Source organism: Somniosus microcephalus, chromosome 12 (genome assembly GCF_052327205.1).
Source record: "Somniosus microcephalus isolate GS21.2 chromosome 12, FLI_Smic_1.0, whole genome shotgun sequence".
Lineage (NCBI taxonomy): Eukaryota > Metazoa > Chordata > Chondrichthyes > Squaliformes > Somniosidae > Somniosus > Somniosus microcephalus.
In genome coordinates, this window is record NC_140998.1 from 107,967,528 (window position 1) to 107,994,527 (window position 27,000).

Consider the following 27,000-nt stretch of genomic DNA (forward strand, 5'->3'; position numbering starts at 1 on the left):
CTCCTTGCATCCAGTTTAAATTGTAATTGAAAGAAGTCCATGATCAGGTCAACTGTAGGTAGCCGCTTAAGAGGAATGAGTATCATCTATATTTTAAAAAGTGATTCTGCCACCAAATTTTCACTCACTATCTCCAGATGCATTGGAAATAAACCACAAAGTATGCAGTGCACCATTTAAAAATATCAAAATGATGTGAATAAAATGCAGAGAACCTAATTATTCTGTATGTCCCAGTTGGTGCTTGCTTTGGTTGTGAATTGCAAGCTCAATCTACTCATGGGTTACAAATCTTGTGGGTTACGGTGGGACAAGCGGACATTGGTACAAAATGGTGAAAGGCTGAATGCTCAATACCTGCAGTGGTCTTCTGGGGAAGATGGTGGAGGTAAAAACTCCGGTATCATTCAAGGTACAATTAGATGTTGTGGGTGGGGTGGAGTGGATGACCATCAATTTCTATGAAAGGATGTGCTCAATTGGCTGATTGGTCTTCCTCATCTGCACTTGCCTTTGTGTTGGTAGTATGTAAATAATTTGTCAGTAAGGGTATAGAACAAACTAACTGGTAGCCAGCTTATAGGCAGAATTGTTGAAGTTGTTGTTTCTAAGAGGATTTATTGTTTGTAAATGCAGATGGAAACTCTTAATTTGTGCATTGTCAATCTAAACATAATCTCCTTCTCTTGTCAGGTGTGCTGGACAAAGCCATTTCAGTGCTGCTCCATCCCAGTGTTTCAGCTCGATTAGCTGCAGCTTGGTGTTTACGTTGTTTTGCAGTGGCCTTTCCGTCCGAGGTTTCTCCTCTTCTGGATCATTGCACTGAACGTCTGAGTGCTCTCAGATCTTCCCCTGAAGCAGTGACTGGTTACAGTTTTGCAATAGCAGCACTGTTGGGAGCAGTGCAGTACTGTCCACTGGGTATTCCTCATGGGAAAGGAAAGGTGATGATTTTGCAAACATTTATTTGTACAAGAAAAATTTTGAAGATTCAGAAACAGTTGAAATGAAATAAACTGTAATTAAGAACTGTTGGGTCAGAAAGAGATGCTGCTTTCCTTAAAGGCCTATTGAGCTGCATTTTAATGCTGTTTTGTTTTTCAGTGCCAAATCTTTAGTCATTAAAGCCATTTTCCCACAATTGTCTTAAATCATTACCGATACTGCACTGTTTTAACAAGTTGATTTTATTCCTGTACATGGTTAATGTATATTTAAGACATTTTTTAAATGAATCTGTTCCAGTTAATTATGACCCAAGCAGAGGATTTTTTACGTACAGCAATTCAAAATAGTCGCCTCTCAGTGCAGCGCACCCAGGCTGGATGGCTTCTGTTTTCTGCACTTATGACACTAGGTAAGATTGTTCATCAATATCAATGGGCAGACATGAAATTTAATTTCTAAATTGGAACTGTCAGTCTGCTCACAAGAGGAAGATGATGAGGGATTATTGGCATTTATTTAATTGAGACTACAGGCATTTTGGAAATTTTGCATGTTGTGCACTTAATTATTTTCAAGATAGCTAGGTCTGTTAGACCACAATTGATATTTAAAAAACCTGGTGAAGGGACATCAATACCCCCTCATCGAAAAAAAACAACTTTCGACCCATCTGTCCCCTCAAACTACCACCCCATCTCTAAACTCACTTTCTTTTCTCAAGTCATGTTGTTACTTTGCAGCTCAGTGCTCTTCACAAAATACCATTTTCAAATCCTTACAGTCCAGCTTCCACCCTCCTTACCTACCGAAACAGCTTTGGCCAAAGTCATGAACCATGTTCTGCGACTGTGATGCATTATCCATCTCGATGCAACATTTGATATAATAGAGCACGCCATCTTCCTTCTTCACCACTCCATTATCCAGCTCTGAAGAACTGCCTTTGTGTGGTTCCAGTCTTATCCAAACACAGCCAATGTATCTCCAGTAATGGCTTATTTTCCCACCCCTGTACACACTCTCTACTGGAGTCACCCGTGGATCTGTCCTTGTGCCCCTTTTCTTCCTCATCAACATCATCTGCCGGCATGCAGAGGGGGAGAAAGGAACAGAAGGATATGTTGCTGGGGTTAGATGAAGAAGTGTGGGAGGAGGCTCGTGTGGAGCATAAACAGCAGCATGGATCTATTGGGCTGAATGGCCTGTTTCTGTGCTGTAAATATTTTGTTACACTGGATTAACTTCCATATCTATGCTGATGACATCCAGCACTACCTCGCCACCACCTCTTTTTCAATTCCATAACTACCTCCTTAATATCAGACTGCTTGTCCAACACCCTGCAGAAACCTGTCTGAAACATAGCTGCCCATATGCTATCTTTCACAAAGTCCCACTTGCTCATCATTCCTGTTCTCACAGACCTACACTAGCTCTGTGGCCCACAAGGTATTAAATTTAAACTCCTCATCTTCGAATCACTTCATAGCCTTGCCCATCCTTCTCCAGCCTTGTATTCTCTCCCGCACCCTTGGTTTTATGACTCTGACCTTTTGTGTGCTTAACATTTTAAACTTGGAACTTAATTTTTAAAATAAAAATATGTTTTGATTGCGTTTACATACAAATGCGCTGTTTGCCCCACTCCCAACTCTGCTGGTTTAATATTCTGTATTCCTGGCCGCCCACCAAGATGTTCTGTGTGGAAGCTCACTGTTCCACGTCTAATCCATCAATTGATGCTTGCCAAATATCAGAAACCGGTACTCTGCCCACAGTGTGCTCTTCCAGGATGAAACCCCTGCACATTATCATTTGCCACTTTCACACCCAACCGAAGGGAGATAGATAGCTGGCGAAACAACTGCAATTCCGCACACACTTTTACATCGCCATTGCTGCTTTCATGGCCAAGAGAATGGAGACGGCTTTGTTTAAAAAAAAATTTTAAAAAGAGCAATTTAGCACACGTATGGGCAGCTCATAGTCTATCAGGTAGGAAAAATCAAAGGTGTTGGGGAGGCGGATAAAGCAGGCAAAAGTATCAATAATTGGAAAAGACACAGACAGTTGATTGAGACAGTGAAATCAACGTATGCAGGGAGGTTGATAGCGCACAAATCAGGGTAAAGGAACAGATTATTGGCAGACACAAAATTGAAGTAAAACACAGATATGGATGCCAGAGAGAGAATTGTTCTGCATCAAAGATTAATAAGACTGAGGAAAAACAATCAAAGGTGCAGTTGCTAAGAGAGACATCAGGGCAAACAGAGTGAGTCCTAGAGCATCCTCCCATCCATAAAACTATACTTTTTTTTTTTGATCCCTCCCCTTTGATCTCCAATCCTGCTCGGCCATCCCCAGACCACTCATTTGCCGCCGCCCCCCCACCAAGCCTCTAACCCCTCTTTACCTTCCCCTCCCTCCCAGCACACACTACTTCCTTCCCCTGCCCTCTTTTACTGGCAACATTACGTTACTTCCTCACCCTTATCCAGTTATCTCCCACCCTCTGACCTTGCTTGACGTAAAAGCTACACTTTTTCGACGACCCATGTGTCATGCCAGAGGAGATGGACTAGACCTCACTGATTTAAGTTTGTTATTTGGTCCTATTTTCCCAGTTTACATTGAAGTAATATTTTAGGTGCCCCTTATCCAAGGCAGTTAATATATACCTTGTAGATTGGGCAGGAGATGGCGGTTCCTGCTCACCCCAACCTTTTCGACGACAGAGCTTGAGGTTCTCTTTCTCATAGCTCAGCCCCTTTGCATTTGGGTTCAGCCTTCTTCATCTCTGTACCCTCTAAATTGCCCTATATTTCACATAGATACTCTATCCCTGAATACTCTTGCTGTGTAATGTTTAGAAATAAAATATCAATGGTCACTTGTGTTTCTCAGAAATGCAGAGGAAGCTCATCATCCCATGATTGTGTTAGCACAGGAGTGTCTTGGTCACAAAAATCTGACATTGCCAATCTCAAATTAGTGTAAAAACCTGCAGTGTAGAATTGATTGCAACTTTAACTCTTGGAAAACATTGAAATAGTATTGTATATGTTCAAAATAACTTGGAAAAGTACTTTTTTAAATGTTCACTAATGTAACTTCAAGAATAGTGAAACAAGTGCACACTTCACTCATTAATGTCATCTTGTTATGCGACACATTACAACAAATTGTAGCATTGGTCGAAGTACTTTATATTTGGTCAAAAATACCACTTTATAATTGATCTTACCCATAATTTCTTTAATGTTTCCTTGTTCTCGTGTATTTGTAATGGGTGAACAATTTGCAATTTTCAAAGTAATTAAGTTTTTCAAATTTAACACATTTTGATCAATTTGTAATTCCAGGACCAGCAGTCATTCACCACCATCTTCCCAGAATTCTCTTGCTTTGGAAAAGTGTATTCCCACAATCCCCCAAGGACTTGGAAACAGAGAGAAGTCGTGGGGACTGCTTCACCTGGCAGGTGACGCTGGAAGAACGTGCGGGAGCTCTGTGTGGTAAGACATTTAGAACGGTCAGTCATCTGTTTGAAAGTGAATTCCCACTGGCTTACAAAACAGATGTACTTCTTTCAAACACATTGGGGTCGATTTTCGTGGAGCCGTCAGGCGGGGTTTCAGGCGTGTGGGGGGGGTGGGGGGGAAATCCCGAATTTGAGGGTCCCGACACCATCCCGCCCAAAACCCCGCTCCACGCAACTTTGAGGCGGCAGGTACCCGCCCCGCACTGGGACCCGCCGAAACCAGGCGGGAAGGGATTAGTGCCAATTAGCTGCCTGTTAACAGATAGTTAACAGGCAGTTTTTAGCCTAATCCCTATTTTGAGGGGTTTCGTGTGGGATTCCCGACGGCTCCAAACCACGCCAGGTTAGAGCAGGTGGGCCGTCGGGTTGAAGGATTTGGAGGGGTCGCGATGTCGGCGCTCAGGTGAGTGATGGGTGCGTGAGTGCAAAGGTAAGTGTGTTTGGTGTGTCTAAAGTGTGTAAAGAACTTTTATTTACCTGTACTTACCTTAACAGCCTTTCTTCCTGTAGCCGTCGGGAGCCCATCACTCAGCCAGCACTTAAAGCTGAACGGCTGCGATCTGTGAAAAGTGACAGCCTTCAGCTTTGAGTGCTGCTGAGAGTTCTAACTGAGTCTGTGCAGAAGGACTCATGTTAGAACTCGGACTGTCAGTGTTTCACAGCTTCAACAAACTATTTTGGCTGCATGACATGTCATTTTTCTACAGCATTCTTTATATTTTACAGAGGTAACAAACAGTGATGCTACTAAAACTCCTCTGCAATCCTTATGCTAGTTTAATTTCCATTTTAAAAAATTGCTCTGTTTTAATCATCAAACACATTAAAAGCAGAATATATGATGATCTATGGGATACAATCTGTAGACACTGACGATAAAGCACATTATTTTGTTGCTTGTTGTACCTAATGCCTCACTATCTTGTATACATTCACTCTTATTACAAATGTATTCAGGCTGACAGTTTGGTGACAGAAATTAATTTGTTCAGTAATTGAGAATGTGGATAATATTCCTTATTTTGTTGCAGTTGCTAAGGAAAATTATTTGCCTCTTTATGCAATCTGATTCAGCTGTGCACTGCAATTACCCTCTTCCAGCCATTTTACTTGCCAGTTAACCTCATTTCGAAACTAGTTGGATTCAGTGGGATTCTGTATCACTGCTGGTGTAAAGTGAGCATTAGAGTGAAGAAATCCTAATTGCAGCAAATTGGAATAAGCTAATATAGGATAAGCAAAATGGAAATGAACTAATAAAGTAGATTAGCATGGCACCTGCACAAGGACGACAGACAAATTCGTGAAACAAAAAAAATAAAGGATAAGCAGTAAAACACTGAGTGGTGCAAGTAAAACTGAAGAAATTAGCTCTTCACTAATGCATTGTATATATTTTTTGTGCTTCGTAGAGGAAAAATGAATGAAAACGAATTTTACTCGTTGCTCATATTATTCAAGTTGCATGTGCTCAATTAAGAAGACATTAAAATTGGGATATGCACTTTTTTCTGTCTCCCTGTTGGGGAAAACAAGAAGCAGAAATAGTGATCGTGACAAATTATGCCACAAGGCCATAGGGTTGATTATACTGTCGTTAAAAAGGGAAGCAAGCTGTGTTGTGAGGGGAGGTGATTCATTACAAGGCAAAACAATTGGGTCTTGTTGACCCGAATGCTTGTGAAATACTTAGTTTGTGACCCAAGGTGAAAAGTGTCAAATCTGCTCATTTATTTGCTCTATTTACTCTTGTGCCTTTTATTTCAGAGTACTGATTTTTTTTTTTAATTATATTTTACTGAAATAAAAACAAAAGCTGGAAACAAACATCTTGTCTATCAGCAGCTGAAAAGTGAGAAGATTCACTTAACATTTGAGTTACAGAATCTTCATACAATTCAGTGCTGACAGACCAGTGCATGCACAGCACTTTGGTTTTTATTTGATTTTTAATTTTTGCAGGTTTTTCTTATGATTACATTTTCACAACACAGACAATGTTTTAAGTAGACTTTTAAAAAAAGGTTCTAAGACTATTAAATTAGTTTTGTATTTTTCTTTAGCAATGAAAAGCTTTGTGTTGCATTGCGGAGATTTGTTGACCGATGATGTAATTGAGAGACTCCTTCCACCCCTTACCTCTGCTGTGGCTTTGTCAACAAAGTAAGTTGTATAAGCTGTTTAACAGCCATTCATTGAGGTGCCTGTATTCTTCAGTTATGTGCATTCTTTTGCTTATAAAATTTTGAGTGAGGGAATTGTTTTGAATGTACGGTTGGCGATATTGATACGTTTTAAATCAATTCTTTAAAAAACCAGTCTATTATAGCAAAGGCTGAAATTAACGTTTCAAATTTCAGAAAGAAAGTTCCTTCCTCCCACCAAAAGATTTGCCATAGCTTATTTTCTGTAGTGGGATTATTTTGTACATATTGTACAAATTAAGAAATGTTTCTTGGCATTGACATAATTAAAAGTTAAAATTTCCACTAATGTTTGTTGGAGGAAGGGGGAAAACAGCTTATTTATGAGTGGGGTAGAAAGACATGTAGTAAAACTTTAGCCGTCCTTTTGTAGAAGCTGATGGGTCCTGAGTGCTTGCTGCATGAGGAACAGGTTGTACCCCATAGTTAAATAGCACATTGACACTTTCTGCCAAGTTACTCATTAAGAATGTTCACAGGCAAAGTATCAGAGAGCTGCTGTTGCCCATTGGAATCATACTCCAGTATGAATTGCCTTTATTGGGTGGAGTGGGGGTGTGAAAGGGAGAACATTGGATGGGGAAAAACTGCTTACAATTTTTGTATTTACTGATCAGAACTTTAGGAAATCTGTCAAGTATAAAGATGATTTTCCATCATATGCTTTGTCTTTTTGGGCCTTTCAATAATACTGCTGACAGCTAACTCAGTAGATGTGCTGGGTACTGCTGTGCATGTCATGTCATCGGTACAAGGGATACATTTTAGAGCTACTGTGTTGATCAGTTTTTATTAATTTCTCAACATAGCAGTCTTTAAAAAATGTAGCTAAACTTCTAAAACAGCAACAGCTTCGCTTCACTTAATTTTGCCACATTTTCATCATTTGTTAGCCCAAGTTCCGCCGGTGTTGTACTGGCTGTTTTTGTCAGCCGTACAGTTGATTTTGTGGTTAGCCCTTTACTTTCAGTGGGCCGAGATAGCAGAGATTTTAGTACTGCTTTTGATAGTTAAAATGTTTGTAAAAGAAGCTGTAGAAATAAATATAAAATGATTCTGTTCTAAACTTTCTCTCTGCAATTAACTTGCTTTGTGCCTTGAGGTGGTAAGTGTATATTTGTTTTTTAGATTGCCTGCACTTAACAAATCCTATGGCGCTCCTTTGAAGACTGCTTCAATGGTGTTTAGGCAACGGTTATACGAGATTCTCGCTTTGCTGCCACCCAAGACCTATGAAGGTGGGTGTGATAAAAGTTAATAATTTCAGTCTCTCTTATCTGATGCACACTTATGGTTGCAGTGTAAGATCATTTATGTAGGATTAAGTTGTAATGAAACATGTTTTTTCCTTTTCTCTTTTTCCTCCTCTCCAGTGGTATTCTACTTTTTATTGTTCATACTTCAAAAGGAAAAAAATGTAACCTCTTAAGAATTGGGGAATGCAGACAATCCATGGACATGGTACAAAAGTAATGAATTATGAGCAGATGCATATCATTGATGACATTGGCCCAGAAATTCGGCTCTCCACGGGTGAGTACGCACGGGGTACTCACCCGTAGGCCGAATGGAAATGCCGGTTTCCTGCATGCGCGGGAAACCGGCACTTCCGATCCTCTGAACGAAGGGGTTCAGGGGTCGAACGCACGCGCAGGGGAGGCTGCGCGTGCGCTTTGAACTTAGTTTTTTTTTGCAGGTTTTCACACGAGGTTAAGCCTGCAGGATTTACACATTTAAAAAGCAGGCATAAGGCCTGCTTTTCACAAGGTAAGTGGTCAATTCATTAAAATTAAAACATTTTTTCCACAGGTTTATTATTTTTAAATACTTTAAAGCAAGGTAAGTTTATTTTTAGCCCTGTTTTTTTTATAACTTTTTTTTTCAAAAATTTAAATTATTGTTTAAAATAGTTATTTAATGTAATTTATAGTTTATTTAAAAAGTGTGATGTTTTTTAAAAAATTATTTGAAGGTTTACTGCTATTTTGGGGCCCGTAGTATTCATAAGTTTTCACAGGTCTTCCTGTCAATCTTATGAATGGGCTTTTCCCTCCTCCGATTGGTTGCCCATGGCTCACGTGATCCCAGGGGACGCATCGCGCTAACTACGCCCCTGGGACACGCAAGCACAGCGTGCCGGCAGCTGGGCCAGGCCCCGGAGCGGAATTCCACGGGGCCCTAGAGCTCAACTGCCAGCACACAAGGTAAGTGCAGGTCGGGGGCTTGCACCCGCGGGAAGCCTCCGACCTGAATTTCTGGGCCAATAAGCCCAACAAGCAACAAACTAACTCCTCAGTAAAGTTAAATAAACATTACATCCTAAAATTTGTCAAGTTTACAGAACATAGTAAAATATATAGTTAGGAAGAAGACTTTGTAACAAGATGGAAGGACAATCAACCCAGGAAACAGTGAGTCAGAAACCACAGGATATCATCCTCAACACCCCACAAAAAATGGTGTTAATCCAAAAATAAAGAACCAAATTTTTAGGAATTACTTCTGATTGGATCAGAGAAAACATGATTCACTCCACAAAAACGGACCAGCAAAGCTGCTTGGCGCAGAGAGCAGACATGCATTTCCTTACTGCGCACGAGAAGATTAATGTATGTTCCCATCCATGCATCAGAAGAATATGAATAACAGAGCTAAGACACAGTGGTGGTTTGGGTTTGGAGAAAGACCAGTTACAGATTTTACCTTTCAGGATTATGACCAAGTACCAGACCACCAAAAGGCAAGACCAGGAAAAGTGAAGGTGACCCTTCAATGGCAAAGAATTCTTTTTCAAACGCACACAAGAGATCCCTTTGTTCTCTAGGCTGAATTTCTCCAATATCCTCCTTGCTGACATCCCATCCTTCATGTTCCATAAACTTCAGCTTGCCCAAAACACAGCCATTTGTAACTTGTCCTGCAGTAGGTTCTGCTCATCCATCACCTCAAAGTCACTGACCAACATCAGCTCCCTATTCACCAATGTATTGAAGTTAAATATTATCCTCCGCTTTAAATCTTCCATGGTCTCCCCTATCCTACATGCAACCTCCTTCAGGTTTACATTGGATTCTTCACCTTTGGTCCACTGATTCTGGTGTTCTGTGCATCACCCCTCCCTTATCTAACATTGGTGTTGTGGCCTTTAGACACTTTGCCTTACTCTTGGAAATCCTCCTGTAAACTGCTTTGACTCTACTTCTTTCTCCACTTTTTAATGTTTCCTTAAAAAGCATCTTTTCGATCAATCTTTCGGTCTTCGCTCCTAACTTTCTGTGGCTCAACGTACATTCCTTTTTCTCTTTTTCTTTTCTCTTTGTAAACACTTGGCAACGTTTATTAATGTTAAGTGACATTGGCAGCTCTTAACGCACCAAGAATGGAAATCAAGCTCCATAAAAGAGGAAGATCACTTTTGCCAGAATGGAGCGATAGCGACGAGACTCTGTAAATGTTGTAATTTGGAAGTCCCTGCAATGTTTTCCTTCTATTCATTGCCGAGTCAGATTTGTTCCAGCACATATTGAGACTGAGAAATGTTCAACTTCCCTGTAGGCCCACAGTGCAGTTTACTTATATTATTGTGGTCCTAGCAACTACTATGATCAGATTTGTGAGGCATCTATCATTAGTTTTTGCCTGCAAAATCCATCTATAATCCACACTATATTTATTTTAATTAACTACTGATGAGCATAAATTTGTTGAAAAGAATTTTGTTGCAGAGGAAAATTAAGTTACTGTGGACAGGTTGTGCCACTATCCACCTAACATTTAGTCTTGACTATAAGTTAGACTTGCACATTTGTTGCATGTGTACTGTTCCTTTAACAATTGCATTATTAGCACATTTTGATTCCGAAGTCTGAAAATGACTGTCCAATAGAATGATCAATTTTTCATTACCTGTAATGGTCTTATGAGCTGACATTGAGCTTTTGCGTGATCTTTGTTTGGTTTCCTGTAGCACTGAGCTTTTGTAAGTTGTCAAGAATATGTACAAAACGTTGCTTTTGTCAACTCTGAACTAACATGTTTTAAGGGTGGTGTGGAACCAAATGCCAGGAAGTTGGATTTAAAAAGAACCAAACATACAATATCTTTGGTGCTGTATGTTGTGTATGACAGCATTTGTTGTGTTCTTAATGCATTGTGTTGCTACCCTTTCGTCTGTTTACATCTTCGTACCTGCTACATACATGTTAGTAACTGAGTAATTTGGCACAGAGATAATTTCTTTATCTGTCATTGCCACATTTTATGGATACTGCACTCTTGCTGATTTTCTAATAAAATCTGTTGGTAGGTTTGGACTGGTCGGAATAAATGACAACACATGTCTGCCTGTCATATATCTTTATAACAAAAATTCTTGTGGTTGTTCAGCTTGTTTCCTGCAGACCAATAGTCAATTTCTCATTTCCTGTAACTGTTTTTCTCATTTATTATACTTCAGCTATTTTAGACTTGTTATTCAAAACCATGTAAAACATTTGTCTCCAATTTAAATTTTCTCCTCAGTCACTTTCTACCAAAAATTTATACCCAATCGCATACAGTACTAACAAAACGAATTCTGAACAAATTACAAACTAAACTTCACTCCCAACAACACACGTCTTCCCACCCTTTTTTCACAAGCCATATGAATGACCGTTTTGAGTCTCTGAACACTGTGGACTCAGGAGTGCACCTTCCTTGCTCCCCTTTCTCCCCATAATTAGCTATTTTCTTTTGGCCTTTTACTTGCCACGTGTGGAGATCAAATGTAAAGTCCAAATATAAACAAAATGCATGGACATGGCATCCATCTCTGATGCAAAAAAATTCCAGTTCCTGGAAATCATCCCTCCCTCTCTGTGGCATCATTGCTCACTGGGGAGGAAAAGAAAAAGTGAAAATTGCAAAGATAGAGAAGTACAGGAGCAGAGAGAAAAAATAAGAAATGAACAGAGGAAAAGAAAATACTCGCTAACTGTTTGATATTACCATTGATGGTAACTAAAATCAGGAGGAGTCTGAAATGCAAGATATTCATTCTGATTAAGATAAGTGAGTCAGAAGATTGAGAGTTGAAGCCCCACTTCAGAGACTTGAGCGCATAATCTAGACACTCAGTGCAGTACTGAGGAAGTGTTTGAGGCATTATCTTTTGGATGCGACGTTAAACCACATCTACCCTATCAGATCCCAGTAAAAGATCCCATGGTACTATTCAGCGAGGAGGACGGGTTCTCCCTGTGTCCTGGCCGACATCACTAAAACATATTATCTGGTCATTATCTCATTGCTGTTGGTGGGAGCTTGCTCGACGCATATTGGCTGTCGAGTTTCCTACATTACAGCAGTGACTACCTTTCAAAAGTACTTCACTGGCTGTAAAGCGCTTTGGGACATCCTGAGGTCATGAAAAGTGCTATATAAATGCAAGTTTGTTCGTTCTTTTATTCATTGTCACTTAATTCAAATTATCTCATTCAACATCTCTTAGTAAAAATTCCCATTTTGTTCTGTTATTTATGTAGTTTAATTCGAATTAATTGGGTAATTTATAATTATTTCAGTGCAAATAAGACATAGATATCAAGAATCGTCTGTTTAAATATGTATTAAAAATCTGATGTTAAAATACACCATATTTCCAGTAATTTGCTTCCACAGATGTGATAGATTAATACGGTGTAATGGTCATGCTGTAGTTTGTGTATTTAAAAAATTACATTTGTGAAAAGGAACAATGCTAACTGCGAATTTCTTCCTTTTTAACCAACAGGGTGTTTTAATTCTGTTATGAAAGAGTTGATTGCTGAACTGACTCTGGCTGATAATCAAATGTTTGCTGCTACCTTCTTGCTTCCATCCCTCTGTCATCAGGATGATGCTCAGCTCCTTGGGGCCTGGTTACAGGAAACTGATCATCGATTTATTGAGGAGCAGGTATAGTATATAAATGTAGCCCTTCTCAGACACTTTGGAAAAAATATTTCACTGTCTCATTTTTACCACAAAGGATTTGGAAAAGAGTTACTTTAAATATTGTGTTTTACCTGGACTGTATTCATGTAAGTTTTAAAAAAAAAAAAGGGGTTCGTGATGATAGGTAGTTAAGAAAGTAATGTTAGCGTTGATGTTCCTCACAGACTAAATAATAAGCAGTTTGTTACATTATCTTAATTTAAAAACATCTCACAGCCATTCTGTTGTAAAGTCTATGATCCCTTTTTCTGGCTGTAAGAGGAATAAAACCAACAGCCATCAAATCTGTTCAGAAACCAGCAAAGGACGACTAAAAAAATAAGAGTGAGAAGATAGATTGAGAGTAAACTAGTAAGAAATATAAAAACAGACAGTAAGCACTTCTATAGGTATATAAAAAGGAAGAGAGTAACTGAAGTAAACATTGGTCCCTTAGAGGATGAGACTGGGGAATTAATAATGGGAAACAGGGAAATGGCAGAGACTTTGAACAAATATTTTGTATCGGTCTTCCTGGTAGAAGGCACTAAAAGCATCCCAGTAATAATAGATAATCAAGGGGCTATAGGGAGGGGGGAACTTAAAACAATCACCATCACTAGAGGAAAAAGTACTAGGCAAACTTATGGGACTAAAGGTGGATAAGTCCCCTGGACCTGATGGCCTGCATCCTAGGGTCTTAAAAGAAGTGGCTGCAGAGATGGTGGATGCATTGGTTGTAATCTACCAAAATTCCCTGGATTCTGGAGAGGTCCCAGCGGATTGGAAAACCACAAATGTAACTTCCCTATTCAAGAAAGGAGGGAGACAGAAATCAGGAAACTGTAGACCAGTTAGCCTAACATCTGTCATTGGGAAAATGCTAGAGTCCATTATTAAGGAAGTAGTAGCAGGACATTTAGAAAATCATAATCCAATCAAGCAGAGTCAGCATGGTTTTATGGAAGGGAAATCATGTTTGACAAATTTGCTGGAGTTCTTTGAGGATGTAACGAGCAGGGTGGATAAAGGGGAACCAGTAGATGTCATGTATTTGGATTTCCAGAAGGCATTCGATAAGGTGCCACATAAAAGGTTACTGCACAAGATAAGAGCTCACGGGGTTGGATAGCATGGATAAAGGATTGGCTAACTAACAGGAAACAGAGAGTCTGGATAAATGGGTCATTTTCAGGTTGGCAAACTAACTAGTGGGGTGCCACAGGGATCAGTGCTGGGGTCTCAGCTGTTTACAATCTCTATATTAATGACTTGGATGAAGGGACTGGGTGTACTGTAGCCACATATGCTGCTGATACAAAGATAGGTGGGAAAGCAAGTTGTGAGGAGGACACAGTCTGCAAAGGGATATAGATAGGTTAAGTGAGTGGGCAAAAATTTGGCAGATGGAGTATAATATGGGAAAATGTGAGGTTATCCACTTTGGTAGGAAAAATAAAAAATAAAATTATTATTTAAATGGAGGGAGACTACAAAATGCTGCGGTGCAGAGGGATCTGGAGGTCCTTGTACATGAAACACAAAAAGGTAGCATGCAGGTACAGCAAGTAAAAAGGAAGGCAAATGGAGTGTTGGCCTTTATTGCAAGGGGGATGGAGTATAAATGTAGAGAAGTCTTACTCCAACTGTACAGGGCGTTGGTGACACCACACCTGGAGTACTGCGTACAGTTTTGGTCTCCTTATTTAAGGTGGGATATACTTGCATTGGAGGCAGTGCAGAGAAAAGGTTCACTAGGTTAATTTCTGCGATGATGGGGTTGTCTTATGAAGAAAGGTTGGACCTATACTCGTTGGAGTTTAGAAGAATGAGGTGATCTTATTGAAACATATAAGATTCTGAGGGGGCTTGACGGGTAGATGCAGAGAGGATGTTTCCCCTCATGGGGGAATGTAGAACTAGGGGGCATCGTTTCAGAATAAGAGGTCGCCCATTTAAAACGGAGATGCGGAGTAATTTCTTCTCTGAGGGTCGTGAATCTTTGGAATTCTTTACCCCAGAGAGCTGTGGAGGCTGGATCATCATTGAATATATTTAAGGTGGAGATAGACAGATTTTTGAACACTATGGGCGTCAAGGGTTATGGGGAGCGGGTAGGAAAGTGGAGTTGAGGCCAAGACCAGATCAGCCATGATATTATCGAATGGCCTACTCTTGCTCCTATTTCTTATGTTCTTATGTTAGTACAGAAATGGGCCATTCGGTCCAACTGGTCTATGCCAGCCTTTATGCTCCATACGAGCCTCCTCAAACCCTTTTTCATCTAACCATGTCAGCATATCCGTCTACTCTTTTCTCCCTCGTGCTTATCTAGCTTCCCCTTAAATACATCTATGCTCTTTGCCTCTATTTCTCCTTGTGGTAGCCTGTTCCACATTCTTACCACTCTTTGGGTAAAGAAGTTTCTCCTGAATTCCCTATTGGATTTTAAAGTGACTATCTTATATTGATGGCCCCTAGTTGTTGAATCCTGTTCAAGTGGATACAACTGCTCTGTGTCTACCCTATTGAACCCCTTGATCATTTTAAAGACCTCTATCAGGTCACTTTGCAGCCTTCTCATTTCTAGAGAAAGGAGCCCCAGCCTGTTCAGTCTTTTGTGATAGTTATAACCTCAGCTCTTGTATCATCCTTGTTAATTTTTTTTGCACCTTCTCCAGTGCCTCTATATCCTTCTTATATTATGGCGACCAGAATTGTGCACAGTACTCAGAGTGTGATCTGACACAGGTTCTACACAAGTTTAACACAAGTTTCCCTATAGAAATAAACCCCAATGCTTGGTTTGCTTTTTTATGGCCTTATTAACCTGCCTCGCGATACTAATGATGTGTGTATCTGTACCCCTAGATCCCTTTGCTCCTCCACCCCATTTAGACTCTTATTATTCAAACAGTATGTGGCCTACATTTTGTTCTTACCAAAATGCACCACCTCACACTTGTCTATATTGAAAATCATTTGCCAATTAAATGCCCATTCTGCAAGTTTATTAATGTCTTGTATTTTGTCACAATCTTACTTTGTATTAACTACACCCCCTAATTCGGTATCGTCCGCAAATTTAGAAATTGTACTTCCGATTCCCACGGTCAAATCGTTAATGTAAATTGTGAACAACAATGATCCCAACACCACTTCCCACCTTTTGTCAGTCTGAGTAGCTGCCCTTAACCCTTACTCTCTCTTTTCTGTTTTGTAGCCAGCTTGCGATCCATTCTGCTACCTGTCCCTTAACTCCACATGGTCTGGCCTCAGTCATGACCTTATCAAAGCCCTTTTGAAAATCCAAATATATTACATCTACTGCTTTACCCTTATCTACTCTTTCTGTTACTACTTCAAAGAATTTAATAAGGTTGGTCAAGCATGACCTTCCCTTTTGAAATCCATGCTAACTACTCTTTATTATATTTTCAGTTTCTAGATGTTTTTTTATTACATCTTTGAGTAAAGATTCCATTGGACCTGAAATTGCGGTCGGAGGCTTCCCGCGGGTGAATGCCTCCGAGCCGCAAGTAAAATCTGCATTTACCTGCTGCCTCCGGACTTACGAAGACTCGTGCTCCGAGGTCAGCAGGCGTACACTCACACGTACATAAAGGCCATTTTCACACAATCTAAATAAAAATAAATCATCATGTTTAAAATGAATTAAAATACAATTTAATTAAACATTTAAAACAAAATAATTTTTTGAAAAATAAATTTAAACATTTTTCAAGGGGCCAAAAATAGCCTAAACTAATTTTAAAGGTTTTTGAATGTTTAAATGATTTTTAAAAAATTATTTTAATGTTTATTTAAACCCTACGCTGGTAAAAGAAGGTCTTAATGGCAAGAAACTGGAAAGTACTGTAGTACAAAGGGATCTGGGGGTCCTGGTGCACGAAACTCAAAAAGTTAGTTTGCAGGTGCAGCAAGTGATCAAGAAGGCCAATGGAATGTTGGCTTTTATTGCTAGGGGGATAGAATATAAAAGTAGGGAGGTATTGTTGCAGTTGTACAAGGTATTGGTGAGACCGCACCTGGGATACTGCATACAGTTTTGGTGTCCATGCTTAAGAAAAGACATACTTGCTCTCGAGTCAGTACAAAGAAGGTTCACTCGGTTAATCCCGGGGATGAGGGGGTGGACATATGAGGAGAGGTTGAGTAGATTGGGACTCTACTCATTGGAGTTCAGAAGAATGAGAGGCGATCTTATTGAAACATATAAGATTGTGAAGGGGCTTGATCGGGTGGATGCGGTGAGGATGTTCCCAATGATGGGTGAAACTAGAACTAGGGGGCATAATCTTAGAATAAGGGGCTGCTCTTTCAAAACTGAGATGAGGAGAAACTTCTTCACTCAGAGGGTAGTAGGTCTGTGGAATTTGCTGCCCCAGAAAGCTGTGGAAGCTACATCATTAAATAAATTTAAAACAAAAATAGACAGTTTCCTAGAAGTAAAGGGAATTAGGGGTTACTGGGAGCGGGCAGGAAATTGGACATGAGTCTAGGTTTGGAACGGTCATGGCCCTGTGGGTAGCGGAGCGGGCCCAGGGGCCGTGTAGCCTGGTTCTGCTCCTACTTCTTGTGTTCTAATTCTGTGTTAGATTTCAGGAGATGGTTCTATTCCTGTTCCTGGCTGGGGTGGAGATCACCTTTTACAGAAGGTAAGTACTGTAGAAAATATAGGGACAGAGTGATCTCCTGGACGAGTTTCGATCGCCTAGATGGGTCGGAGAGGAATTTCCCAGATTTTTTCTCCCAAATTGGCCATTGGGTTTTTTATCTGGTTTTTCGCCTCTCCCAGGAGATCACATGGGTTAGGGTGGGATGTAGAGTGATGATAGATTTGAGGTTAGGATCAGATCAGCCATGATCTTATTGAATGGTGGAGCAGGCTCGAGGGGCCGATTGGCCTACTCCTGCTCCTATTTCTTATGTTCTTATGTTCTATGCCTGCTTTTACCAGGCGTAAGAGTTTCGTAGGCATTCGCTGGACAGTAGTTGGGCAAATAGTCCAACTCTCTGCCAGTGAATGTCTATTTCCTGCACATGCGGATGATCTGTCAAGCTGAAAATTGACATCACAAGTTCTGGGTTTTCGCTCATCCGGGCCATTATCTTTCCTACCACTGATGTTAAGCTAACTGGTTTATAGTTCCTTGGATTTGTCCTATCTCTGTTTTAAATACGTATAAAATTAGCTGTCCCCAGTCTTGTTGCACTATTCTCTTTTCTAATGAATTGTTATATATATGTAATCGTGCCTCTGCTATCTCTTCTCTAATTTCTTTTAATATGCTTGGATGCAATCTATCTGGACCAGTGGTTTTATCCTCTCATGTTTGATTAGTTTATCAATTATCTTCCTTTTTTCTATATTAAATGTCTTTATATCTTTTTGGACCACTTCTTCTAATGTCATGCTCACCTTGTTCGTCTCTCTGGTAAATACTGAGGCACAGTAACTATTCAATATTCCTGCCATTTTGCTGTCATTACCTGTGAGTTTAACTTGTGCATTCCTTTGTGGTCCTATCCTTATCTTGATTTTTCTTTTATTGTTTGTGTCTGGAGCATGCTATTTCTTTTCATATTCCTTGATAATTTAATTTTGTAGTTCTGCTTTGCTTTCCTAATTTTTTTTTACTTCTTTCCTAACCGCTTTATATACCCTTTTGTCATCCTCCTTTATTGTCTTTGTTTTTAGTGTATGCCTTTTTCTTTAGTTTCAATTTTACCTTTATTTCTTTACTCATCCGCAGTGTTTCATTATTGGCTAGGAATATATTTCTCTTGATCACTGTTTTAAATAGTTCCCACTACTGTTCTATCTCTTTGTCTGTCAAAAGTTTGCACACATTGTATTTATGAATATTTGCCTCAAACTGTCTATTTTCCTCTAACAGTTAAAGCTGGGTGGTATCTTGGGAGGTGGAAGCCTTGAACATGATCCATTTAACATCTATGAGAGATTAGCAGATGGGGAACTTATACCCACACCTCTTCCTCCAGTACTGTCTATGATCCGAGCAGCAGTTGACCTTTTTGGAGTGATATTCCCGTGTGTGGATGTTAAGCACAGGTGATGATTTCTAGCATTTATGGCTTTGTGCTGCTTGCGCATTTATTGAGATCAAATATTATGGTACCAATGTAACTTGTAAAATAATTGGGTCATAAAATTATCCCTTTGGTCATTTCTTCTGCATCTGAGCTGCTTCCCTGAACATTAGTGTGCAAATGATTCTTCTGTCCTCTGTTTTTTAACTTTGTGGCTGATACCGTACAGAAGGTAGTGCATCCTGGTGATTGTTATAGCTTTTATGCAATGTATTGGGTTTCCATGTACAGTATGTGTAAATAGTGTACAGAATTGTAAAGAATAGAAAATCAGGCTTTTAAGCAATGTATTTCTCATATTTGTACACTTATTGCTGAAAAGCTTCAAAATCCTTTTTAATAAATTTGCCTTGTGTTTGCCTCTATCTTAATTTTATCCATTATGTGAAATATTTTTTGTCTGTTGTGATTTTCAACAGTTAGCTGACTTTAATATAATGTATTTCAAAAGGTTAACTTCTAAATGAGAGCTTGAACCTATTTGCAACAATCAGGAAAAATCCATAGGTAACAGTTGGTAGAGTTGCATAAAATGTTTACCACTTCATTTTTTTCCCCTCAAGAGCACAGATATTGGATCAATTTACAGAGTCCATAAAGCAAGCTAAAGGATCAAAGCAGCAAACCGTACAGCTAAATGTTTTTGCTGCATTCTGCTGTGGATTGAAGGTAAACATACTGTTCCCATAATACTCCCTTAGGATGAAGAGAACTTGAAACTGTTCACTAATTTGAAATGACAGAAGTTGGTTTTGAATCCAGCTCAGGCTGATGGAATGAAAATCTCCTAATTTTGTGACTAAGAGCCTTGTATGAAATCCATTTGGCAGTTCTAATGTATAAAAGATATGAACAACCACCTTCAAAGTGCCCAATGTTCACTGAAAATTGACCATAGTTGGTACATTATTGAGAATGATCATTAAGATGATCTATATAAAGTGCTTTTCCGAGGTTTGGATTAACCCACAATGATGCAAAATTTAGAGTGCATTGCTCTGCATCTATGTGTCACACCTGGGAGTGCTCGATAGCGACAAGTGGAAAAAGTGTTCCATTCCATATCACTATCCCTTATCTTGGAGAGCCAAAGCAATGTAAAATGCAGGAATATATATTTAGCAATGAGTTGGCAGGAATTTTCAGCTTGTGAGGCTACAAAATGGTTGGCTTGTTCAGCCAGTTGACTTGGGGTCTTGCATTCTTGGGCAAGCGGTTTTCCCCTTAAATTGATTGGAGCTGCTTCCAGAAAGCAATCCCTTAACGTTAGTTGACTTGTTCCTTGTACTCAATGATATCCTTCTCTTCTAATCGCAATTTCCAAATATTCACCAGTTAGAATAACAGTACAATACCCAACCTGTCCATTAGATCTGCACAACAAAAAACCCTTAAGAATTCATCAAAGTAATTTTCTTCAAAAGTTAGCAGATTTGGTAAAATTGTGCAATGAGTAATGGGCTATATCAACTGCACCTTTATCAACAAGCCGTTCTCCACTAGTTGAAGTGCATTCAGTGTTCTCTCGCTCTTCCTCCACTTGTGCTTGTGTAGAGTCCCCAATAGCAGATGTTAATGCTCATCTGCTTCAGCTCCGTGTTTGTAGTATTCTTTTCTTCCTGTTTGTACTGAGCCTCTTTGTGGTAGAATTGCCTCTTTGCCACCACTAGTCTGAACATTTCTACCTGGAAAGCACTTTTTTTGCTTTTTCCTCTTCAGCCTGATATTCTAATTTTGGTTCACAATTCTTTTCTTTCATAGGCTGTTAGTAGTTTTTCCAGTATTGCTGTTTGCTTCCATTGGGTGTCAGCCGTGGCTCAGTGGTAACACTTTCATCTTTGACTCAGAAATTTGTGGGTTCAAGTCCCACTCCTGAGGATTTAGTGCATAATCCAGTCTGACACTTCTGTGCAGCACTGAGGGAGTGCTGCACTGTTGAAGGTGTCATCTTTCGGATGAGATACTAAACCAAGGATAAAACATCTACCCTCTTAGATGGATGTAGAAGATCACATGGCACTATTCAAAGAAGAGATGGGGAGTTCTCCCCAGTGTCCTGGCTAATATTTATCCCTCAAAAAACATCACAAAAGAAACAGATTTTCTAGTCATTATCTCATTGCTGTTTGTGGGACCTTGCTGTGTGCAAATTAGCTGCTGCGTTTCCTACATTACAAGAGTGACTACAGTTCAAAAGTACTTCATTGCCTACGAAGCACTTTGGGACATCCTAAAGCCGTGAAAGGCACTATATAAAGGCAACTTCTTTGTTGCTTTGTATTTTCAATTTTTTTTGTCGCACCAATCATGAACCACTGCGTCAAGCTCATTGTTTGGAACTGGATAGTATGAATGTGCATGCATCAGCTTAGCACATGCTTGCCACTTTATTACAGTATTATGGAATGTGCATGCTAAGTCTTTTTCTCGGGTGCTTGCCATTGGGATGAAGGACCTTTAAATTGGCTCTTGTTGCTAGAGGAAATTGGTTATAGTTGAAGAATTTGTGTAAATTTATATAAATGAAGTTCAACATTTTGTGTTTTTCTTTTCCAGAGGTTAGCTTGCAAGAAAGGTAGTTTAGGCCCAGAAGAGGTGAGAAAACCTGCTCTGACTCTGGTAATGCGTTCCTTGGAAAGTGCTAATCTTCTGTTGAGATGTGCTGCAGCAGAGACCCTGGCCAGACTGGTGCAGGTAGTAGCAGATAGTGCCTTCACTGCCAGGCTGGCACAGACCAGCTTTGAGAAGTAAGTAAATCAATCTAAATTATTGTTTTGGATTGTAGTACAATAAACCCAATTATGAAAAATTCTTTTTAGCTTCTCTATTCAATAAGTATATATGATAATGAGTCTTACTGAGCCAGTTCCATATTCCCTTCTTGATCTGTGAATAAGCTGTAGCTGATCTCCACTAGGACAATAGTAGATGTGCTACGTAGGGGGGAAATTAGCTCAGATTCCTATTCTTGACCCCCTTCTGTAAAATGCAGGTTTGTGAATGTATGGTGAGGATAATTCATGCCTTTCCTGCTTTTGAATCTGCTGCTGAAACTCTCATGTATGCCTTTTTCACTTCCATATGCAACTATTCCATTGATCTTCTGGCCAGCCTCCCATTCTCCACCCTCCATAAATGTCAGATCATGCAAAACTCGGCTGCCCATATCCTATCCTCCTCCAAGTCCTGCTCACCCATCACCCCGTCCTCACTTCCCTACATTGATTCCTGATCCCCAACATCTCATTTAAAATTCTAGCCATGTTTAAGTTCCTTCATGGCCTTGCCCTTCCCAATCTCTGTAACCCCCCTCCCGCCTTACTATTCATTCCTCTAACTCTGACCTCTGATGCAACCCCCCCTCCCTTCGCCCACTGTTGGTGGTCGTGCTTTCAGACACTTTTACCAAATGTTCTGGAAATCCCTCCCTGAACACATCCACCTCTCTTCCTCCTCCTTCTTTAAGTCCTTGCTTAAAAAAACTTCCCTCCTAACTAATACCTATTCTTTGACTCGGCATCCTTTTTATCTTCTTGCCATGGGACTTTTTTCTTCATTAAAGGCACTATATAAATGCAAGTTGCTGTTGGATGACTGTTGTGAAAGCTGACGAGTAATCTTAAAGGAGTCGGCTGGATTCTTGACTAAAAAAAAATAGAGGGAGAAAATAGCTTCTGAGAGTAAACTGGCAAGAAATATAAAACTGACAGTAAGAGCTTCTACAAGTATATTAAAAGGAAGAGAGTAGCTAAAATAAACGTTGGTCCCTTAGAGGACGAGACTGGGGAAATAATAATGGGAAACAAGGAAATGGCAGACGCATTGAACAGATATTTTGTATCGGTCTTCACAGTAGAGGACACTAAAAACATCCCAGTAATAGTAGAAAATCAAGGGGCAAAAGGGAGGGAAGAACTTAAAACAATCACTATCACAAGAGAAAAAGTGCTAGGCAAATTTGAGTTTAAAGGCTGACAAGTCCCCTGGACCTGATGGCCCGCATCCTAGGGTCTTAAAAGAAGTGGCTGCAGAGATAGTGGATGCATTGGTTGTAATCTTCCAAAATTCTCTTGACTCTGGCAAGTCCCTGCAGATTGAAAAACCGCAAATGTAACGCCCTTATTCAAAAAAGGAGGGAGAAAGAAAGCAGGAAACTATAGGCCAGTTAGCCTAACACCTGTCATTGGAAAAATGCTTGAATCATTGTTAAGGAAGTAGTAGCAGGGCAGTTAGAAGATCATAAAACAATCAAACAGAGTCAACATGGTTTTATGAAAGGGAAATCGTGTTTGACAAATCTGTTAAGAGTTCTTTGAGGAGGTAATGAGCAGGGTGGATAAAGGGGAACCAGTAGATGTAGTGTATTTGGATTTCCTAAAGGCATTCGACAAGGTGCCACATAAAAGGTTACTACATAAGATAAGAGCTCGTGGTGTTGGGGTAATGTATTAGATTGGATAGAGAATTGGCTAACTAACAGAAAACAGAGTCGGGATAAATGGGTCATTTTCAGGATGGCAATCTGTAACTAGTGGGGTGCCACAGGGATCAGTGCTGGGGCCTCAACTATTTTCAATCTATATTCATGATTTGGATGAAGGAAGCGAGTGTATTGTCGCCAAATTTGCTGACGATACAAAGATAGGTGGGTTAGCAACTTGTGAGGAGGACATGAGTGCAAAGAGATATAGATAGGTTAAGTGAGTGGGCAAGAATTTGGCAGATGGTTTATAATGTGGGAAAATGTGAGGTTATCCACTTTGGTAGGAAGAATAGAAAAGAAACATATTATTTAAATGGAGAAAGACTACAGAATGCGGCGGTACAGAGGGATATTGGTGTCCTCGTACATGAAACACAAAATGTTAACATGCAGGTGCAGCAAGTAATTAGGAAGGCAAATGGAATGTTAGCCTTTATTTCAAGGGGGATAGAGTATAAAAGTAGGGAAGTCTTGCTACAACTGTATAGGGTGCTGATGAGACCACACCTAGAGTACTGCGTACAGTTTTGGTCCCTTTATTTAAGGAGGGATATACTTGCATTGGAGGCAGTTCAGAGAAGGTTCACTAGGTTGATTCCTGGGATGGAAGAGTTGTCTTATGAGGATAGGTTGAACAGGTTGGGCCTATACTCATTGGAGTTTAGAAGAATGAGAGGTGATCTTATTGAAACATATAAGATTCTGAGGGGGTTGGTCAGGGTACTGAGGGGCTTGGACAGGGTAGATGCTGAGAGGATGTTTCCCCTCGTCAGGGAATCTATAATGAGGGGGCATAGTCTCCGAATAAGGGGTCGCCCATTTAAGACGGAGATGAGGAGGAGTTTCTTCTCTGAGATGGTCATGAATCTTTGGAATTCTTCACCCTAGAGAGCTGTGGAAGCCGAGTCAGTGAATATATTCAAGGCTGAGATAGACAGATTTTTGAGCAACAGGGAGTCGAGGGTTATGGGGAGCGGGCAGGAAAGTGGGGTTGAGGCCAAAATCGGATCAGCCATGATCTCATTAAATGGCGGAGCAGGCTCAAGGGGCTATTGCTGACGAATGGCCTGCTCCTGCTCCTATTTCTTATGTTCTTCTCATGAGGAATGTGGGACAATTGCTTTATTAGAGATTGAAGAGTGTAATTGGGCTCAATAAAAACCCATTTATGTTGCTTTCATTGAATTTTGTAAGACTTTTGATTTCGTGTCAGATGTAGCCCTCCATGAAAAGGCTGGAAATTATAGGAGTAGACCTGCCTCTGGAGGCTTGGATTCTTCCCATTCAGCTCCCATCTGAAGCCCAAATGTATAGGGTTGACCTGGCTGAACAATTGGTGACAAGCTTACCAGTGTAAGCTGCACAGTTTTACTTGGTTAAATACTACCACTACTACCCCTCTGCACGCTTGGTTCTACCACCCTGTGTCTAAGCTCTCTGGACATAGAGAAGTCCTTCATGAGGAACAACAGCTTGCATTTATATAGTGCCTTTTAACACAGTAAATCGTCCCATGACACTTCACTAAGCTGGTCTCATAATTCTTGACTAACTTATTTCGGTGTTTCTCACCTGAGCGACACTACAGGGTTTGCATCAATGCATAATGAACTGTGTAGTGCAATATGCCGATAGGTTTTCTTTTTAAAAGGGGAGACCCTAGCTCTTGACTGACATTAATTATTGTTGAGGTTGAGAATCAACGTGTTTTTTTTACAAAGTGTATTTTTAAACTTTATGTGCAATTTATAAACAAACAAGTTAAACTGGTGATTATGGTGCCTTCCCCAGCATGTACCTTTATCTGTTTGAATTTTGACAGTCATTCAGGACAAAGGATAACTTGAGGGAAGGAAAGTATCTTCAGTGAAAACTGCTTCTGTCTTATAAATGTCTTAGTAAAAAAAATTTAGAAAAATAAATCTTCTACTTAATCATGAAAATTTTCTGGCTGCCCTTTTGGTCAGGTGGTTGTCAGAGGCACTCAGTTGATATCTATTACCATGCACTCTTAACTCAATAAGAATTGTCATTATTTTCTTTCTTGGAATAGAGACTGTCAGTTATTGGAGAGGCAGTGTGAATGAGCTAAATATACTAAAAGATCCGAGGTTCAATTCCTACACACATGTCGGCTTGAATGGCAGTAAAGTTGCTCGGGAAAGTTGATCAGGATTTCTTCTCCTTATGGATATCCAGTGACTTCTGCAGAGTGCATGTGTGTGGATGTCTGATGAGGATGAGTTGGGTTCAGGCATGATGCCTTCCACAGTTGAATAATCCATTGACACCTTGTGTAGAATGGCCACTTTGTGGAGCTACCATTGTGTCATGGAGCTGCACTCCAACTGAACTCAACACATTCAAAAGAGGAGGGGAGAAAATTGACACATAAGAAAAACCCACAATGCTGGCTGATTTCAGACCACTGAAGAGCCCATTACTTATATACACTTTCATTTAAGAAATAAATGGGAATATACTCGTGAACTGCCTTCTCTTTTGATTTCTGCCTTTCCTGTAGCTAATTTCCTCTGTACAGATGCTGCCTTCTATGACCTTGCTGCCACCCTCTTGAGCTGGTAGTTCCCTCCAGAGACAGTTTAGTTTACTGTTTCCAGTATCAATATTATGAACTGCAAATTAAAATAAACTGGTCATCTTTGACACGAGTGTACACTACAACTAACAAATATTTGTCCTACTTCAACCACAAACAATTTTCAAGCAACCATTAGTTGAAGTGCGAATCTATTTTCTGTATACCTTTGTTTTGAGGAAAAAAATGTCAAATGTTTTAATGATTTAATCATCATGATTTAAGCTGTTAGATTTAAGGTCATACTAATTTTATAGGTGGTAGGTCATACTAATTTTATAGGTGGTACTTCACAGGTCAATCATTGAATTATATATGACATAACCAGTCAGAGATCATTTCTTTCCCCTAAGAATATTACTGGCAGATATTTCAGTAATGAAATCACACAATCTGACAATTAAGCAGGCAATACTGTCTGTTTAAAAAAAAATCTGCATACCATTTCAAAATGCATCATTGAAGAGGTTTTATTATCGTATGTTAATCTATATAGCTTAGGGACATGGGTTCTTTCCTGCAATACAGGACCTAACCAGCTTGATGAGCTATCATTCCTCCATTACTCCATTTTTTTAAATATAACGCTCCTGTGAAGCGCCTTGGGACATTTTATTACATTAAAGGTACTATATAAATATAAGTTGTTACAGCATAAAAGCTTTTTATAAATGCTTCTGTTATTCAAATAAGTGTCGGTTAGTTAGTATCATTTGAATTCTATCCTTCAAAGTTAATAATTTAGGAGTTAATGTCTTTTGGCTTCAGAAATTAGTATGATTAGAAGTTTCATGCTAGGTTTATACTACAGAAATGTGCTCTGAAATTCAGAATCGAGCCTCAACTAGAGAAACAGCCATATTTACAGTTTTCTCCCTCATCATTATATTCCATCTACAAACAAGTTATTGAATTGCACTCTATACTTTTAAGCATGTTAATGACGACAGCCTGCAATTCCGTCAAAATTGTGGCCAAATATACCATTTAGTCTGTCTCTTTTAATATGGGTTCTTGAGTGCCTAACGCTTACTCAATTTATAACACCACTGTTTTGAATACTCACCTAAGTGGTTAAGAAATGTATTTTTTTTAAACTTAATTATAACATTGATTAAAAATATGAAAATTT

At 39.6% G+C, this 27,000-nt stretch overlaps 1 protein-coding gene across 3 annotated transcripts in view; it reads left to right on the plus strand.

Annotated features, from left to right (window-relative positions):
* Positions 1-27,000, plus strand: part of heatr5a (HEAT repeat containing 5a) — a 122,931-nt gene that overhangs the window by 34,293 nt on the left and 61,638 nt on the right. For all 3 annotated transcript variants that reach the window (XM_086003399.1, XM_086003400.1, XM_086003401.1), the window contains 9 exons: positions 694-944; positions 1,246-1,357; positions 4,314-4,466; positions 6,556-6,655; positions 7,825-7,934; positions 12,470-12,633; positions 18,573-18,748; positions 19,350-19,455; positions 21,343-21,533. In XM_086003399.1, coding sequence (XP_085859525.1) covers positions 694-944; positions 1,246-1,357; positions 4,314-4,466; positions 6,556-6,655; positions 7,825-7,934; positions 12,470-12,633; positions 18,573-18,748; positions 19,350-19,455; positions 21,343-21,533 — 1,363 coding nt within the window. The remainder of the gene's footprint in view (positions 1-693; positions 945-1,245; positions 1,358-4,313; positions 4,467-6,555; positions 6,656-7,824; positions 7,935-12,469; positions 12,634-18,572; positions 18,749-19,349; positions 19,456-21,342; positions 21,534-27,000) is intronic.